Source organism: Pinus tabuliformis, chromosome 3_2, assembly GCF_031772625.1.
Source record: "Pinus tabuliformis cultivar Carrire ecotype Pingquan chromosome 3_2, CPIR1, whole genome shotgun sequence".
In the NCBI taxonomy this organism is placed as follows: Eukaryota; Viridiplantae; Streptophyta; class Pinopsida; order Pinales; family Pinaceae; genus Pinus; species Pinus tabuliformis.
In genome coordinates, this window is record NC_142302.1 from 310294662 (window position 1) to 310313719 (window position 19058).

Sequence of the window (19058 nt, forward strand, 5' to 3'; positions counted from 1 at the left end):
AAACTTATCATAAATGTCTACATAATCCGTACATAAATAAACATGCATAGAAAAAATATGGCATTGAGAATTATAGTGGAGAAAAAACCTCGAAGAGATAAAAGCTCCACGCTTAGACACTTGTATTTAATGGTGCGAGGATTACTTTTATTTCCTATGGGAATATGACATCAGTAAAAATGATTATCCTACACTAAAAATATGCGTCGTGCATATTACTATTAATTCGATTAAAAGTCGGTCTCCTACAACCACTATACCCTCACCGATAATCATTACCCCACCCATTCTTCGCAGGCATTTAAATATAGGGTGAAAGAGGTCGTTTAATATACATGTATTAAGTGGTATATTTTAATTTAAATATTAGTATAGAAACAAAGAGTGTTGGAAAAAGAAAGAAGAGAAATTGTAATCTAATTGCATATGGTTTGAGTGAACAAATTATAATAGTCTTAAAAGAGAAGGAAAAAAAACTACAGTTAATAAATTATAATTACAAGGAAAATAAATAAATATATATAATTTTTAATTAAAACATTTTTATATTAAAAATATATATTTAATAAATAAATTAAAAAAAAAATTATTAAAAATATTTTTAGTACTCCACAAAATAAAACATTAAATCATATATTACTTGATAATATGAATTTGTATCTTACAAATCACTTAAAAATTTAAAAATAATATTATTAAACAAAATTAATCACATCAACTTCAACGTTAAAATTATTGCATCATTAAAAACTAAACTTACAATAAAAACTTTAGGATACACCCCTAAAGTAAAAATTTAAAAATAATATTATTAAACAAAATTAATCACATCAACTTCAACGTTAAAATTATTGCATCATTAAAAACTAAACTTACAATAAAAACTTTAGGATACACCCCTAAAGTGGTTCCAAAGTATATGGAGATACCGTGAATTTGGTTTCAATGTATACGGAAGAGTTTTGCATGCAAAAGCAAACTAAACCGTTAATAGTTTAATTTAAACTACAAATATAATCCTAAAATATGTTTTCAATTTAAATCAAATAAATCGACATAACTTTATTTTCACCTCAACATAGTTTTGAGCTGATCCATACTGATGTAATCACACTCAATCCATAATTTCATTTGGAACTACTTAACTATACCTCTGAACCTGATTGTTTTTCCGGAAAACTGCTGTCAACTCATTAGAAGAGTGCAAGAAACTAAATGGCAAAAAAGTAGTGACAGCAGAATCAATCATGAATAATCGTTTTTGACTGCTTTAAAAGCTGTTTTCCTATTTTATAATAGAAATTGCTTTGATGTACTGAAAACACAATTAGATCTTTTTAAAATAAAATAAAGCTATAATATTTAAAATATCTCTTAAAATAAAGTAAATCCTATCTATTTATTATTATTTTCACTTTATTATATAGTTATAATATTTTAAAATAACTGTTGAAATAAAGTAACTTCTAAGTTTTATCAGTTTATTATTATTTTCATTTTATTATTTTATATTAAAAAATTTAGTTGTATTTTTTATTTTATATATATAAACAACTGGTCCACACATTACATAAGTTACTAATTTGTTTAAATGGTTATGAATTGAGACCAAGTGTTCAAATGTGCATAGTTACGACTAAAAGAGACAGTAACGGACTCTTAACTTGCTAACTTTTGTTTACCAACTGATACTAATTTCAAAATTTTATCACGTGAAATATCAAATAATACTGGTAATCTCGCCAAGATAGCTACATCAACAAGCTGCTTATTTGCGTACATGCTTACACCAAGCTATCAATTGAGACATAAGTGTGCAAATTTACATGGTTACAACAAGCTAACAATCGAAACATACGTGTACAAATTTCTTGCAGGAACGGACTCTTAATTCCCTTGCCTTTCTCTGCCAGTGGGGACAGATTTCAATGTTCTTGGAATATCAAATACTACTGGTGTTTCGAAATAAGGAAAGACAAAGATTAAATTGACCGCAGCATAGGCATAAAAAAGGAACTATGTAGAAGAAAAGCTTCGTCGATTATATTCAACAGAAAGATAACATGCGCCAAAAAAATACTAGCTAATATGTTGTATTCTTTGTTTCAAACAGCTATATTTAAAGCTGACAAACCATATGTTAATATCATAAATCCATATTCATACTAGGAGCTATCTCTTCCATTGTGCTCTTGCCTCGCAATATTTGGACTCTGAATCTCATTCAAGGTTACTAACATATTTTTCGGGTGCCTTGATTGAGTTTTAAGCGTCCACCGCTTCACCGTTCAGCTGAAAATACAAAAGGAGTGTCTTAGCTATGTGAGGTTCAAATTAATTGGATGGGAGATATGGAATATTTTAGAAATTTGATGGATAGCAATAAAGTCAAGCTGATTTCACTTTTTTAATCAAATTTCTAAACTATTTCAAAATTTACAATCTAAATAAAGATGAGTATGTTCCATAAATTTGTCAAATATGAAATATTTTAGAAATTTGTCAAATATGAAATATTTAGAAATTTGATGGATAACAACAAAGTCAAACAAACAAACTATTAAAATTTGATAGATAACAATAAAGTCAAATGAACCGTTAAAATTTGATGAATAACAACAAAGTCAAACACACCGTGGATTTCACTTCATTTATTAAATTTCTCAAATATTCCAAAATTTACAATCTACACAAAAATGAGCACGCTCCATGAAAAAAAGTGACCAGGTTCAGTGAATATATTGTAAAATGAAAAGGTATAAGAGGCAAACAACTCAGATACCCACCCAAGCTGAAGCGTTGTTTGTTCCTGATGTGCATAGTGATGGGCCGCATCGATTAGATTTGCATGTAGGAAATTTCGAGAGTCGAATGCTGGCAATGCATCATATTCGGGAGCTGATAACATGTTCGTGTTGTGGCTATTCTGACACTCGGCTATCTGAGAATTCAAAGACTAAAAATAAGAAAATGAACAACAAAAATTTGCTAACGTTTGGGTTTCAAGATTTAGAGCTATCCACAAGAATGAATACCTTGCTGCGAAGAATCTCATTCTCCTGGATAAGTATGTGTTCCTGTACAAATTAATTATGAAAGACCTTTATCAACATTAATTTACAGCTATGCCAGATAAGGTCATAGCAGGAACAGGTAATATTATAATTCAACACTTTGAGATCGAGAGCAAACTTGAATTTGATCATTTTAATAAACACAAGACATACCCTTCTCTGCATGATGTCGATCTCTTCAAGCAACATCTCGTTCTAGTCACAGTAATGGGACATAACAAGAATTTGATTAAAAGAATTTGAGAGGAGGGTTCCCTCTCTATACATATAAATCTAGTTTGACAATAATAAACTCAGAGAACTCACAAAAATGAGCAAAATTTACTGTTACAGCTACCTTTTTGGATCGTACTCGGCTGATTCCTTTTTCAAGTCGAACCTCAAGTTGCTTGAGTTCCTTGATGTTCAAAGCTGTAAGCCCGTCACCCATCAAATGCCTGCAGTCAGAAACTCAGGAGTATATGATTTGACCAAAGGAATGGTTACAATGAAACATAAAAAGTCAAGATATTAAACGATATGTTTGCGCACTGTTCATACCTATTTGCATTTTGCAAAATTTCAATCTGTTGTCTGAGTTTACCAGCCTCCTGTTGCCAATACTGCAATATTTAACCATTTCTTAAAATATTAGCCAGGAGTTCATTTTTGTCCGTGCACTGACGTGGTTGTTAAAATATACCTATTTATTCATATTGTATTTTGCATGTGCCTCCTGCTCAAGCACTCTATTTCCTTTATGTTGATAGGATCTGTCTGAATTTCCAGCATATTATTTTACAACTAGTACGCGAGCAGTAGCAGTTGCTGTTGACGTAATGTTCAGATTTTACATCGATAGGAAAACCTAGGACACACAATCTTTTTACAAGGTTGTTGTGCAGACACATTGCAGTTGATCGTTTGCAAATTTTAAAACGTTCTGGACATTGCATTAGGTGCGAGACATTTTACAAAATTAATAAAAGTAATTAATATTGAAAATTTGATTCCAAATTCTAAAATATTTTTGATATTTGATTAATATTAATCAATTTAAATAATTAATTAATTTTATTTTTTTATTTAGCTCTTTGTCAGATTTCCAAGATTTTCCACCATTTACCATCAAAATAAAGACTTCCAAAATATTCAACAATCTGTTATTAAAATAAAGACGGCGCTTAATCAATTGCAGATATCTCAAAATCTGACATGAATTGATTGACTACTTTCAGGACCGTCAAATTGTTTGCCTTCTTTCCGGACCGTCAAATTGCAATTTACATAAATTCAAGACCCTTAAACAATACAAAATATTAGTTGACATGTTAAATCTACAGCAATGAACTGTCCGCTTGTTCCAGAAAGGACGACCTTCGCAGCAAAGAATTCTAAAAATTATGTCACTTTCATCTAATTTATTAAAACCTAATTTAGTGTCGCACCTGAGAATTGGACTCTGAAATCGCCCCCCCATGGTTGTTGTCAACGCAAGTCTTCTTGTACCTCTCAATCGTCCTCTTCACGCTGTGCATGCAAATTCAAATGAAACGACACGTTTAACTTATTCAACGTTTGACAACAGACTTATCAATATGAGTAAACACACTAGAATTCGTTGATACCTAAGATGCTACTAATTTAAATAATAATAAAAACGCTGAATCCATAGGGAAAGAAACATTTACATAGGTCTGATTATGAGTCCAATAATCTGACATCATATGTTTCTTATTTTAACGCAGACATTAAGAAATCAGCAAAGTAGCCTCGTCGATAATAAGCCTTAAAATATTTCCATGTAAATGATTTGATATCATTTACGATCATTCCACATTTCCAAACGATGTTTATTTTGAATTTCTAAAAAAATCTGGTGAAGATATCAAACTATTTCCATGGCAAAGAAAATGAGGGTAAAAAATAGATAAATAAATAAAATGAATGTTTCGATATCATTCAATATCAAGAACATATCTTGAGAGATTAAAGATGGACCAATCATGATATTCAATTCGGAAAGAAAATTTATTTCGGAATTTTAGTTATTAAAAAATTTTACTAGTGTAGAAATATTGTTCGCATATAAATAATAGTTACATGTAGGAATTCTGCTTTAGAGTCTAGATATATATGTATGGTTGAGACTAGTTTAATAAGATGTTGCCGGTTGGCGAACAAAGACATGATTCAGAATGAATGAACAAGTTGTTATAATACTGTTAATCTCGCCAAATGTAAAGAGAGTTTTTAGAACAATTTCGAGGTTGATGGTTTTTTAGATTTAGTTTAATTTAATTTTTTTGGTTGCAAAAAGTTTAAAAGATTTCAGTGGTTTAGATTGTTTTACAGTGTAATAATATTAGTGAATGTGATTGATATATGTTAATTGGGATTATTTTTATATGTTAATGGGTATATAAAAGGTGGAAAATGTTACCATATAATATTCATATTAACTAATGTGGTGTAACTGTTTCAGTGGATTAGTTGATGATGATTGATTATGGTTGACATTCCTTAGTATGGTTAAAAAATAGTGGATGAGAATTGACCATGGGTGACAATGCTTGACCATGATTGGCAAGGTTGAAAAGAGGGTTGACCATAGTTTACCAAGGTTGACTATAAGGTTGTTTATGGTTGAACATGTGTGACAGTGAGCGACAATGTTAAAAAATGTATGACCATGCATGACCAAGGCTGAGTTAGTGTGACTGTATTTGACCACAATTGAGCTTGGTCAAATTATTGTCAAACATGGTTGGTTGTGGTTAACATCTAGATGACTCTCGTTCTACATGGTTAATCAAAGTTGCTAATTTTTACCGCAAATAATTTTCATTGACCATTATTAATCGTGATGCCCATATTAACCATGATCAACTACATTCAACCATATTACCTATAAATTATCCTTATTAAACATTTTGGCTTAAGCTTACGAATTTTAAGAGTTTTAACTCATTCGTGTTATTTATTTGTGAATTTTTCTAAGTTTATACAACCATAGCTCATTCATGTGACTTGTTTTTGTGTATTTATGACTTTATACAACGCTCATTCATGTGGCTTGTTTTGTGTGTTTATGACCTTATACAACTATTATAGGTATTCCACTGCTCCCTCTATCAAATTGATATGAGAACGCGAGGTTAGAGGGCATGAGACTACCACCGCTGAAAGAGCCGAGCCATATGTTGAAGGAAGGTAGTGGGCAAAATAAAGAAGTCTTGTCGTTGTTTATCTACGTTGTCGTTGTTTGAAGAAATGTCTTCAGCATAGGTAAAATTGCCACTATTTTCCCTAGTTACCAGCGATTGTAAGAGAGACCAGTTGCGAGTCGAGCTCGTTTAGTCCACAAACAAGAATTCGAGGGGTTTCTTTTTATTTTGTGTTGGATTTGCTTTACTTAATCCATTATGAGATGTGATGAGATGTGAAAAGTTGTGGATTATAAGGGCTTATAAGATAATAATCATAAATGCTATTATGAAATGTTTTAGGGATTAATATTTTTAATTTTTTATGATTTTTTTTTAAATATATTTTTCCAAATTTTATAATATAAAATTATTTTACTTTTAAAAATCACCAACATTACATAGAGAGTATATATAAAATCATTATAAATTTGAATAATTTTACAAATACATCAATATACATTTTATATTTTGTATATTAGAGACTAGTGAGATTTACCAATGTTTTTAAACTTTAAGATAATTTTCCATGCATAAAATTTTTCCTAAAAATTACCATTGTCAAATATTCAACTAATGCATGATTTAGTGAGTTAAACACGCTTAACCTACATAGTTAAAAAAAGCCTATCTATGAATATTTTCTATGAACGCTATCATTGTCTAATATTCAACTAATACATGATTGACTGGGTAAAACATACTTAGCCTACATAGTTAAAAGAAGCCTACCTGTGAAGAATTCCAGACCGTGGTATTTATGTGGAGAAGAATCATAGTCATGAAAACAATCATGTTTTAGGTAGTTATGTGAACATATAGATCTTTCTCGCATGAAGATATAGATATCTATTTAAAAAAAAAATATATAGAACATTCAACTATAGAATCATTGGTAATTAGTAAATAAGTATGGTTATTTCTTGCATTTTTATAATATGTGGGAGAGTTCATTTTTGTCTTTGTTTTTGTTTGCTAGTTTGTTTCTGATTTGTAAGATCAGTTTATGACCAAAAAATACCCAAGGGCATCTAAGCCATCAAAATCATGTAGGGATTTGATTTGCAAGACTAGTTTGTGACTAAAAGACCACCACCCACGGGCATCTAAACCATCAAAATCATGTAGGGATCACATTCGGCCTAGGCCACACCAATCCTTAACGTGGTTGGATTTGTTTCCATGGGGTATGAAACATGAGACCTTCACATAAGGAGTGCCTTAATAGTGCATCTTGTGTTGTACACCCCATGTGAAGTTCCTTTCTTTCTTATTTTATTGAAAAAATTATATTGCTTTATTTTGAGAAGAGAAATCTCTTTAGAAAAATATGGCCTCAATTAGTAGTATTGCATAGCCATAGATTATGATTTTCATAAAGGAAGAATTAAAACTTTTAGGCAATCAGAAGGAGGATATTATTTTGTTCTTAAGATGTATCTTTTTGTAATCATATAATGATGGAATGATAGGCAGTGTGAACTTCAGAATCCTTCTAATCCTTCTAATGATATATTTGTGGACTGGTTGTATCCATTTTTGAGTATATATTTTGGTAGTGTGGTCAACCGTGATCTTCTTTTTTGAGATATGCTTTTAAAACTTGTACAACATCAATACAACCATTTTTGAGTATGATCTTCTTTTTTGAGATATGCTTTTAAAACTTCTACAACATCAAATTTTTAATATTTCCTTAGAAATTTTCAAAAGGGTTAGGTCAAAGATGACTAAGAAGGATACAAGACCTCTTTATGTGATCCAAAATGATTTGGCTTCTAGTACATTTCCCTAGATATCAATAGTGCAATTATCAAACATATCTTGGCACATCTTAAAGTTCATTATTAGGGAATTACCAAGGTAACAATAGTAAAGTGGTAGATATTAAGGATGGATTTTGAGAATTTGAAGATTAAGGAGTCCACTTAGAGTTAGCAGACCAATTCATGAATATTCTAAATCAAATAACGGTGAATGGTGAAGAAATTCTAGGTCAAAAGGTTGTAGAAAAGGTCCTTAGATCATTGCCTAAGAAGTTGATGCAATGATTGTAGCCATTGAAGACTCTGTGCTTGACATGGCTAGTGGGATCTTTTCTATCCCTTGAATCCAAAAAACTAAAACAATGATTTTGTGGATAATGCATTTAGATCATAGATTTCTATCTTAAGAGGTATAGGAATATCAAGGTCAAGAGCCAAGGGAAGGAGAGACATAACTATTGGCTAGAGAGATAGCTCAGAATATGGTAGAAGACTAGATCAAAATTTTCGTAGCTCATGGAGACCAAAAATAAAAGCTTACAACCAAATCAAAGATACATGACAAATAAAAAATTATGTTTTTTACTATAATAAGCTAGATTATTATGCACATGAATGTACGAAGAAGAAAGTTGACCTCAGCAAATAAGATGCAAACTATTCTAATGCCTCAAAGAACTATGAAGATCATTATTCCTTATTTGTAATGTTTCTAAAATTTTTTTTTAATGATAGTTGCCTTATAGATAAGGTGTAGAAAACACATAACAAGAAATAGAAGCCTAATTGGAAATCTAAATTATTAGGATGAAAACAATATTCTAAATGTTATGGTAGGACGAGTGATCAACATCTTGACTAAACGAGAGTGAAAAGACACATTCCATATACATGTATTATACCGCAAGTTTGAAACATAACCTCATTAGTGTTGTCCAACTCAAGAATATAATGTATCATCTTGCCATGAACTACACAATTTGCGGATTTGATTTTCACAAATTTATCACCCATTGAGCTAGCCCTAATACTATTATTAGTAAATTTATTTTTAAATTTTTAATATTTTTTTAAAATTAATGTATATGTATATCTTTAATGCAAATACAAGCTATCAAAATTTAATAACTGTATTTCATTCCTATAATTTATTGGTGCTTATGGATTTATCCTCCATGCAAATGAGTTATCTTATAAATATGCAATGGCTGGAGACATATGCTGGGAGTTTGGCATCACTCAAACTGGCCCTTGCATTGAGCGACGTGTTTCTCGAGGGTTTGCATGAAGAGACCGAAATGGTGATCGATACTGGCCACAACATTGTCAATTTAAATAGAATCGTGGGGATGTTAGTTAAAGGGATGCCCAACGATCCATGCCGGAATGAAGAGGATAAAATGGCCTTGCCAGAAAATAGGATGAGCATCCACACTGGAAGGCATGGCCAGAGGGGAGAAGTGTCAATTCCATCGTAACAAGATTATAGTTAGTGAGAAAATTTGACTAAAATCATCGTAAACCTTATACAAAATAATAAAACACGTTATGTTTTTTGGCTTAGCTGATTGATCAAGCTGTATTTTATCTAAGCTGTTTTTCATATTACTAGTCTATTTTAGGTTTCAAAAATAAATTTAAAGCATAAAACTTTCTCATCTCAACCAGGTTCATCAGATTTATGACAACTTCAACTCCTTAAACTACATCTAAAGGAATTATTCCACAATTTTGATATCAAATGTTTACCAAAATTCCCTTTTCAAATAAAAAGTGTAGATTTTCCTAACTTGTCAAAAGTTCAAGAGGAATAAACTTTCAAATAGAAATATGGTTCTGCCTTTTAAATTTAGATTTTGTAGAGAGATATCGACATTACTAGTTGCCTAATGAATTTAAATTCTAAATTTCAGGGCGGAAGAAATAACATCTTAATAACTGAGCGATGCACTCCAGAACCTATTTTTATAGGGTGGCCAGAAAATTATTGTAATTCAAATCATGGGTTCAGAAGTGTTGGTAACTTGGTACACATTAGGTATCCCTTACGGTCGGAAGTTGAGATCATATAGCAATCCTGCAATCCTACTTTCTCGGAACATGTGGTATTGCCAGAAAATCCCAAAGAAATAGAACCGAGTCAATATGTTTCATGCTATTGAAAGCTAAGACCATACTAGAAGATGTTTTATTTTATCAAAGTTGAAAGGTGGCAATTATCGCGATGCTCAGTTCCTAACAGCGTAGCTGCCATGACAATAATCGATAGAATATCTATTCAAGTTTCACATTTTTATTGTGAACCATTTAATGTAAAAGGTATGACTTCCATACTAAAACCTGTTCTCTGAAACTCTATAAATTTATTGGCTGAAAAGAACAAATGGCAGTTTTAAATGATATATTCAGAAATGATTTCAAATATTGATTTTCACAAAAAAGGGTTGCAGAAGCCGAAATGCAGGATATGTTACGGAGACAAGAAATCCAAGAACTTTTACAGTTAAAAGGTAAAGGCGAATATTTTTATAGGGTATTGCGAGGGCCGCGCAGGAAAAAAATTAACTAAAGTTTAATTTTTTTCAGTTAATGTTCAAGACATGTAAAATTTTCGGTGATTGCTACAGTTTAACCTGATTAATATTTGAAGTCATATCTTTGGATGGACTTCAAAATAAGTCATATTTTCGTATTACTTCCAAATATATGAAGGTTTCTGAATTTAGAGTTGAAAACCCATTTCTCTGTTAAATTAACATTTTTTACGGCCCAATGAACATATGTATGAAGCTTGGTGATGGACCAAAAAGAGTTTTGACTGTACTACAAAATTATGAAAGTTTCTAAATATAGGTTGGAATTTGAAATATTTCAAAATTTTGAGTTAGAAGTTTAAAACCATTTCACCTGTTAATTTAACACATTTTACAGCATAAGGAGCATACATATCAAGTTTGGTGATGGGTGGAAAAGAGTTTTTGACTCTTCTACCAAAAATATAATGAACGCTTTTGAATTTAGATTAAAATTTGGAAATCCATTGATCAGTTAACTGACAATTTTTAAAGCTTATATGTTGAATATATATCAGAAGTTCTTAATGGTAGGGTTTCTCTATTTAAATTTAAATTTTCTACACTACGAAAAGCTATTATATTCCAGCAGCTTTTGGATAGTCCTTACGATGTTCGTGCAGGACATTGATGTTTTGTCAGTGGTGAAGTACTGGATCATGCATCGCCAAAAGTGATTCCCATTAGTGCACTTGATCCTCGTATCCGGACGAAGTCGACAGGGTGTCATCACGTGATATGCGCCCCAGCTGTAAATTGTAATAAACTTTTCATGGGAAATTTTTGTTTTATTTTTATTGTTATGAATTCTTCCATGGGAACACAATTAAAGTTGTTCCCAATTAGAGAAGAATTGAAACGATCCATCCATCACATACACCCATTAGTTATTTAGATATATTAACATACTGATTTGTTTATTGAGATATTACAGGCTTTGCACATATTTGTTTAATGGAAGTTCAGATGTTTGCGACGCTAATTAAAATTTGGTTTCTAGCGCTCTGTTATTCTAGGCCTTACTCAGAGCTCTCCCCATGGAGGCGGCGGCAGGAGAAGGCAGCAGCTCGAAGTCCCCTCCATCTCCTTCTTTGCAGATGCTATTTGGCAGAAACAATCAAAAGAAGGGTCTCCTCTCAACACGCATATTTCAGGTTCCTGAAATGTATCAGATCCCCTTCGCCCAAATCCCTGAAGCTGCACCTCTAGGGAAAGCCTTCATTTCCCTCTACATTGTTGAAACTGTGGTAAGATAAATAGAGAGTGCTGAATTATAAGTGGAATAACTCACATGCACAAAGAGTGATTGAGCATGTGGAAATTGTTGTTTTTAAATGTGTATAACAGATTTTTTTCTTAGAAAAATAAAATAAAAATCGTAATATTTACACAGTTATTTATTTCAAATTTTTTTAACTAAAGCTATATTTTTAGTTTTCTTATATTAATTTCACCATTTATAATACAATATATATAATTTTTACTATCTATAATACAATATATATAATTTTTAGTATTTAAATCCCTAATTTATTTATCTGAATTAAATTACTAATCTAATGATTCATGTTTTAGAATTAATCCGAGGTATATTATAATAGAAAGATATCCATAGTATGGAGATAGCATGCAAAAATATGGAAAGAATATAGCCATGGGCTATGCAAAGAACATAACTATGTGCATCACGGAAATATATGCAACAAATACTCACATTCTCCCCATAGAGAGTTCAAATGCTACAAAATTTTCACTTTCATTGTAAGTGTAAACATACAACTTGTAGCACAAACTCAATACATGAACACAATCTCAACAAATACTCACATTATCCCCATTGAGAGTTCAAATGCTACAAAGTTTTCAATTTCATTGTAAGTGTAAACATACAACTTGTAGTACAAACTCAATACATGAACACAATCTCTCTAACCATATGACTTCCTTGCATGGGTGCGTAACATGTATTTAGCTAGTGTACTTGAGAGTATGTACTCTTGTAAAAAGGGTAAGCACATAACCATTTGTAGATATTCTATGATCCAAATATCCACCCCATTTTGTATCAACAAAGCCATGAACATGTAACACCCTAGGCCTTCCTTGGTATAAAATTTCATAATATGTAGTTCCATGAAGATACTTGAAGACCATCTATATAATTGTCTAATCTTTCTTTATTGGTTTTGATATATGCTTGCTCAAAATATCCACTACATGTGTAATATTCCATTTAGTACAAACCATTGCATATAACAAACTACCAACAAAACTAGCATAAGGGAAACATGACATGTCCTATTCCTCTCCCTATGTTTTAGGACACTAATCTGCAAATAACTTTACATCTACAGAAATAATTAACTTGAGTAGTTTATATTCCTACATATAAATGTGTACAATATTGTCGCAACATATTTCACTAATACAACTAGAGTTTCCCATTTCTACAAGCTCTCTTAATTTCCATTCCCAAAACCAAAATTGTAACATTAAAGATATTACATATCAAATTTTGAAAGCAACTGAGTTTTCACATTCTTGATGATTTCCTTGTTGTTTCCATTCAACAACATATCTTTAACATATGGGAACACATAAACAAAATGATTACTGACTAATTTGAAATATTCGCAGTGATTGGCTTTTCTCCTTGCAATCCAAGTGCTAATATGTAAGTATCAAGCTTTTGATACCACCCATCTCCTTCTTTCCCTTCACTAGAAAAGCTTATGTTGTTTCATGTAGATTTTGTTGGAAGTTAGTCACTAGAAGTATTGTTCTTATACCAAATTATGGAACTTAGTTTTGAATTATCTTTGACAATGTATAACATTATTTACCTCCAATTACATAGTCAACAATATATAAAAACTAGTTCAAAAGTTCAATTAACATAAAACTTTAAATGCACATGGTATAACTTAAATTAAAAAAAAGAAATAATGGCACCCAATAAATATTCACACATTACACAGTTACCATGAAAACCATTAACCAAGAAAACTAGCCAAACACTGAGCTTCACCACTCTTATATTCTTAACCGAATGTTTAGCCAAATACAATTAATGTAACCTTGGTCTACACCTAAGAGCGGTGTGTTCATATGCCACCTGACTTTTACCAATCATGATTTTTTCATTATTCTCTTATGTATGAGTTTTACATCATGCTTTATTTATAGGCATATAAAATATAATGTGTAGCTCATGAATTACTTACAAATGACTAAATCCTATTGGCCAAGATCTTGGGAATATTAGGATTTCTAACCATTCTTGACACATTTTTATTTTAATCGATTTATCATTGACCATTAGTCTTCGTAAACTATGCCCACATGTGATTGCAATTTCTCTTGATTATTCCATTGAACTATCATCTTTTGTTGGTTGTTTTACCACATGTTTACTTCAACTATAATTCATATCCTTGACTAAACCGCCAACTTGTCTTTGACTTGATTGTCAATGCATCAACTCAAATAAAACATCCAACTGATTCTTGTCCCAGTTGATTCTCCCCAACTAGAATGTTGAGGATCATCCCTAGTTGATCCACCCGGCTAGTAAGTCAATTTACTAAACTCCAATTGACAAAGTTTACATTGCAAAGAATACAACACCTCACTCCCATTTATTGTCTTCTTTGCAAGTTTAGGAAATATCGTGCTTTAGTGCTCTAGGGAACCAATGGTAATCACCTCTCTACATCAAGAGAACTTCACAACACTCACCAACTCTATCATAAAATGTGCAAAATTCTTCACCATGTCTACATTTACCAACAACACCTTCTTACTTTCTGCCATATCTCTAATGAAATGGAACTATACATCAATTTCATTTATCCTTAAATGGTAAGTCAAGTTCTTTTCCAGGAATATGGAACTCTAGATATCACGTCTTGTATTTAATGCTTATTGAGCAAACCTAGTCTCTAAACAGAAATAACACAACTAGATTTATCCCCTACTTGCATGTATGGCTACCATGTATTTTGTGTCCATCATCTATAGTTCCATGAAACATTACCTCTTACTAATCTAGCTAATATATCCATTAGACATCAAATACATATCTACTAGTCAAACTTCTTTTATCCAAATCAAGAGCTCAATTGACATCAAGAAATCTATTTACATGTGCTTTATTGTCATCATCAAGCCTTCCATGGTAAAAAAATCTCATGATTACTTGTGCCACAAAAATACGCAAATACGCTCTTGATGTGGTTTAGTAATTTTTACTAGGTGTCATCATGTACCTACTCAATACTCCTATTACATAATCAAATCATCAAGTAATTCAACCAAGTGCCATGTTTCATGTGTATGCAAAGATTCCTTTTCTTTTACTATGTCCTTCAACTAGATTTTACCATATGTCAAGTTGATTACGTCCATGATCATCTTGGGTTCATCATTGCTGGTAGGTAACATAAAACAGTGATAGAAATATGATGGATTATACATTTTAGGTTCGCTCCTTACTTGACCAAACCTTCTCAAGGTTAGATCTATACCTCCACCTTTTCATTTGACTTAGTTGACTCATCTAAATCACTTTCCTCATTATTTAAGACATGAAAAACGACTTTGTTGTTCCTCTTGCTTTGGAGCCTCTTCAATCCTAGAAGTACATATAATTTCCCTAAATATCACATCTCAACTATAAACTATTTTCATTATCAGTAGTCCCCACAAGTTATATCCTTACATTCCATCCTTGTCATTAAAGAAAATACAGTTCACTACCTTGTTATCCATGTTTTTCTACCAGGTAAGAGATAATTTTTACTCCCTCCATACATAATTATTATGCCAATCAAACACTACCAAGCATGCTCCATGCATTATCCGTCAATATCTTCTTCATTCTATTAGTGACCCCATTTTACTAAGGGATATATGGAGTAGTTGTTTGGCATAATATTTCATGTTGATTGTATAAGTTAACAAACCATTTACCCAATAATTCACCTTCATTTCTAGTTCTCAACACCTTTATCTTCCTACATACCTATTTTTCCACAATATATTTGAACTCCAAAAACTTCTTGAAAACCTTAGATGTCTTCTTCAGGAACTACTACCATGTCTTTTAGGATAAATACCCAATGAAAAAAATATAATGCATAGATCAACCTAGCGCTTATACTGGTACAAAGCTAAATACATCACTATGAACTAGGTCCATGCCCCCCTCTCCTCTTGGAACACCATATGGGAATGTAAATCAAATTTTCTTCCCATAAATACAATGTGCATAGAAATTGAGTTCGAGCGAGTTACTAGAAAAACCTTTAACGATACCTATTCTTTGCATAACTCAAATACCTTTCTCCTCAATATGTCCCATAATTGATGCCATAACATGGTCACATTGATTAGATAAGAGGCTAACCTATACTAGACTATTGCATCCACTTGAATCAATTTCCCTTGATACCTTATAGTGTCTCAATTTAAACACTTCTCTTCAACACCATCGCATCACGAACTACCGTACATGTATCCTTCTTTAACAATCTAAATACTAGTACATTAGCCATTTGACTGAAAAATTATCATGTTTCTGGTTAAACATGGAATGTGCCACACAAATGGAAATGTTCTACTCCAATTGTCATTAAGCCTTAGTTCAATTTAACCTTGACTCACTATCCTAGTTTTTAATTGATCCACCAAATAGACATCCCCTCCATATAGAACCAACTCCTCTAGGGTTTCATATTTTAGGATGTGCCCAATTTGATTAACCATGCCTCATGGTCCAATTGTGTACTCATCAAAGGTAAGAATATATTCCCTCCTTCATTTGAAGGAGTTATTCATTCAGTCGATTTCTCATCGAATCCATTGCTCTACTTAGCAACCTTTGATTTGTAATTTGTTTTATAATTCATTCCTTTACTACATTTCTAACATCTTCTCATTGACTGACCAAGATACTTGGATCTTCCCTTCAACCTAGATATTGCTTTGTAGAATTTACCTTCACCTCTATTGACCAATCGACCTATCACTAATTTTGCATCCTTGATCAACCCTTCCATGTTCTTTTTATTGGTCTCCTCTAACAACAAAAATTGCACCATATTATCAAGTGTATATCCAACCATATTACTCATAATTCCCTTGACTATAATATCTCATCAATCTGACAAAGAAAATTATAGAATGATGCATTTCTTTTCTGCTATTACAAAGATATCTACACTCAATAGCTGAATAATCACAACATTGAATGCATTTAGGTGTTATATGACCAAATTACCATGTCTCATCCTTGGAAGATAAATTTACTTCAAAAAAAAAAACTTGTTGACCAAAGATTTCTATTAGTACATGTTTCCCAACTTATGACATAATTTTCTAGTTGTTTCCTACCTCGAGATAGTCAGGAATGCCAAATATGGAAGACAAATGAAAATTATTCTACATTTGTTTTTGAGATTATCCAACTCCCTTCAACAACATGCCAGTTAGATGTATTGCAGGTTGCACAACAATCCACTACTCTCTATTCAAAATGAGATCTTCCATTTTAGGCTTCTAGAGCTCAAACTTCTGGCCATTAAAATTTTCAATTTCAATTCTTGTACTACTTTTCATTCTTCTTTAACCAATGTGCTATCTTAAGACTCCCACTTGAATAGACTTATCTCATATCTTGGTAAGAATGTCTTCCTTAAAGAGATCCGAGTCAAATCTCTACAATGTTTGATATTAGATGCATCCCATTACAGCCAAAGTATGCTATAATACTAGATGTTGGATGTCAAGCACCATATGTACAATTATGGTATGGAATCATGGAACTACTCAATGATATTTAACAATATTGAACACTCTTTACAACTAATTATAGATTCAAATAGTCATATAAACTACTCTAGAAGCATAAATAACATAAGCCTTTAAATGCACATGACATATTCTAAAGAACATAAAATAAATAATGGCATACCATAGATATTCACATAGTACATATGGATTTTACCTTGGAAACCCTTAACTAGAAAAACCATCCAACCTTTGATATTTACTACTCTTATATTCTAGATTGATTTTTTATCCAGATTACAATGACTGTCAATCTTAGTCAACACCTGAGGCCGATGCACACTTTTATCACCCAATATTTACCAACTACCAAATTTTCATTATTCTCTTTTGCATCAACCTTACATCATGCTCTATCTATAAAAATAAAAAAACCTAATTCACAGCTTTAGGATCAATTACATATGGATGAATCCCATTGGCCAAGATCCCATAAATCTTAATATTCATAACTATTTCTAACATAGTTTAACTAAAATTTATTTCTGTTTAATAAATCGTAGACAACCAACCTTAGTTATCTATGCTCACACCCAATAGTGATCGCTCTGAACTAATCCAATCAACTATTTGATTCTATCATCTACTCCACTACCCATCAACTATAACTATATTTTTTGTCCTTGACTTAACCATCAAATTGTATTTTTCTTCACCATTGAACCATTGACTAGACTAAACCATCTGGTCAATTCTTCCTAATTAGATAGTTGAGTTTCATCCTAGTCAATCTAATTAACTTACCAATCAACCAGTTGAACTTCAATACTCTAATTTTCCATTACAATGAATATAACACACCAATACATTTCATCTGCAATATTCTCATGAATAAATATTTTCTTTGCATCCATTTTCTCTACTTCAAGATAAAAAGAAACAACATAGAAAAATAAGTGTAATAGAAGTTAATTTCAAAATAGGAGAAAAAAAATCACCAAAATAAATTCCATCTACCTAGGAATATCCCTTTTCTATTAAGCAGGATTTTCATTTCTCCACTTTACCTTTTGCATTCAACTTCTTCTTGAACACCCATTTGCTACCAATTACTTTCATCTAGAGAGAAACTTAACTATATCCCAAGCCTCATTCTTATTTATGGAATCCTTTTGTTTAACTATATCCTTCTTCTAAAGTTTACCATCCTTAGGGTCTACTACCTCCATAATAGTTCTGGGATCATCATTAATGATATATAAAGAAAAGATAAACTAAAAATTGTGGGAAAAATACTTTTTGGATGCCTTCTTCCAAAATAACTTTCCTCGATCCTAGGATATGAGGTTATTATTCACTTGATTTATGTTCTTTTGAGTGATTTTATTTATTCTTTAATTCAATGTGTATTCTAAGGTTCCTTTTCCTTTATATTCTTTTGTTTGGGAAAATATTTGACATTTGTAGACACAACATTTCAACAGTAAAGGATCATTTTAGCTTCTAGGTTCCAAAGCTTATATACTTTTAGATCATTTTTATAACTAATAAAGATAAACTTTTAAACCTTACTATCTAGCTTACTTCTATTTTTTTTGGAACATGTATGTAAGCATCATAACCTAAAACTCTAAGATTTCTACAAGAGGGTTTCATATGAGTCCATGCCTC

The 19058-nt window shown here is 31.5% G+C and overlaps 1 protein-coding gene across 1 annotated transcript in view; it reads right to left on the reverse strand.

The window, feature by feature from the left end:
• Nucleotides 1–1771: 1771 nt before the first annotated feature.
• STK (K-box region and MADS-box transcription factor family protein) overlaps nt 1772–19058 on the reverse strand; it is a 137796-nt gene continuing 120509 nt past the window's right edge. Inside the window, exons 3-9 of the mRNA XM_089418223.1 lie at nt 4502–4583; nt 3615–3676; nt 3412–3511; nt 3228–3269; nt 3036–3077; nt 2787–2941; nt 1772–2292 (exon numbers count right to left, since the gene is read on the reverse strand). Coding sequence (XP_089274349.1) covers nt 2289–2292; nt 2787–2941; nt 3036–3077; nt 3228–3269; nt 3412–3511; nt 3615–3676; nt 4502–4583 — 487 coding nt within the window. The 3' untranslated portion in view covers nt 1772–2288. The remainder of the gene's footprint in view (nt 2293–2786; nt 2942–3035; nt 3078–3227; nt 3270–3411; nt 3512–3614; nt 3677–4501; nt 4584–19058) is intronic.